The 1,332-nt window shown below is 42.3% G+C and overlaps 1 protein-coding gene across 1 annotated transcript; it reads left to right on the top strand.

Annotated features, from left to right (window-relative positions):
- The first annotated feature begins 389 nt into the window (after nucleotides 1–389).
- On the top strand, nucleotides 390–1,332 carry LOC110102332 (PRA1 family protein B2-like). The gene has a single exon (XM_020830638.1). The coding sequence runs from the start codon at nucleotides 453–455 to the stop codon at nucleotides 1,137–1,139; it is 687 nt and encodes a 228-aa protein (XP_020686297.1). The 5' UTR covers nucleotides 390–452; the 3' UTR covers nucleotides 1,140–1,332.

A 1,332-nucleotide genomic window follows, 5' to 3' on the forward strand; every position in this document is an offset into this window, starting at 1 on the left:
TATTTGATTTGAATCATGGTATGTTCATAATATATCATAATTTAAAAAAAATGATAAAAAATATGATCCAAAACCAACAATTAAGATGATATTAATTAGTGTGGTTCATAACTTACTCTTTATATTTAATACTAATTTATCAGAACTACAATTATTTTAAATTTATAATAAAATTAAAAATTTTATAATTAGTTATTATTTGTTTATATTATTTAAAATTGTAATAAAAGGCAATTGCTTCCTATTTAATTGTTAATAAAATTTGTTGATATACATCTATTTTCCTGAAATTTTTATGTTGGATTTTAGATTTTTTTTATTATTATTTTTTATTTATTTTAGTTTGATTTCAATGGTGCGTTTGGCACTGTATAAATTCGGAAAAGAAACGATACATCTTCCATTCCTCTCCCGAAGAAACCGCGAGATCTATTCCCTTTCTCCTTCCCCTCATGGCCTCCTCAGCGTCGCCGGCGATCCTTCCGATCTCCAATTCCCAGCCGGCCACGGGGGTCAGTTCTAACGTCGATGGATCCGCCACTGCACAGTCTGCAGCTCCGGTGACGACCCCAGCTTTCCGCCTCTTCCTTTCCCGCCTTCAAGAATCCGTCCGCCGTTCCCTGTCAGATCGCCGCCCCTGGTCAGAGCTCGTTGATCTATCGGCATTCTCCCGCCCGGAGTCTCTCTCCGATGCAAACTCCCGCGTTCGTAAGAATTTCGCCTACTTCCGCGTCAATTACCTTGCCCTAATCGCCGCCGTCCTCGTCCTCTCCCTCATCACACATCCTGCCTCCCTTGTCATCCTCCTGGGACTGCTTGCATCGTGGTGCTTTCTTTATCTCTTCCGTCCCTCTGATCCACCGCTCGTCCTCTTTGGCCGCAGCTTTTCCGATCGTGAAACCCTACTTGGTCTAACTGGCATAACCGTCTTCGTAGTCTTCCTCACCTCTGTTGGATCTCTCATAATCTCTGCATTTATGATTGGCGTCGCACTCGTAGCCGCTCATGGAGCATTCCGCGTGCCTGATGATCTTTTCCTTGATGACCAGATGCCAGGCGGCGCAGCGACGGGATTCTTGTCGTTCCTTGGCGGAGGCGCTTCAACTGGAGGTCCGACGACCGTCCTTGCTCGTGTGTGACACATATCTGACACGGATCTTAATTCCAATCCATGAGGTTGGTTGGGGCTGCTTCTTATCTTCCAGTTGTTTATGTTTGAGTAGACATAAAGCGTTGTATTATTGTTTGTTCTTTGTTTGTTGTCATTCTGATACACGCTAGAGAAAATATCTAAGGGCCTATGATTTGTAATTTTTGGAAAACATTGAATTT

The sequence above is a fragment of the Dendrobium catenatum genome, unplaced genomic scaffold (genome assembly GCF_001605985.2).
Source record: "Dendrobium catenatum unplaced genomic scaffold, ASM160598v2 fragScaff_scaffold_733, whole genome shotgun sequence".
Lineage (NCBI taxonomy): Eukaryota > Viridiplantae > Streptophyta > Magnoliopsida > Asparagales > Orchidaceae > Dendrobium > Dendrobium catenatum.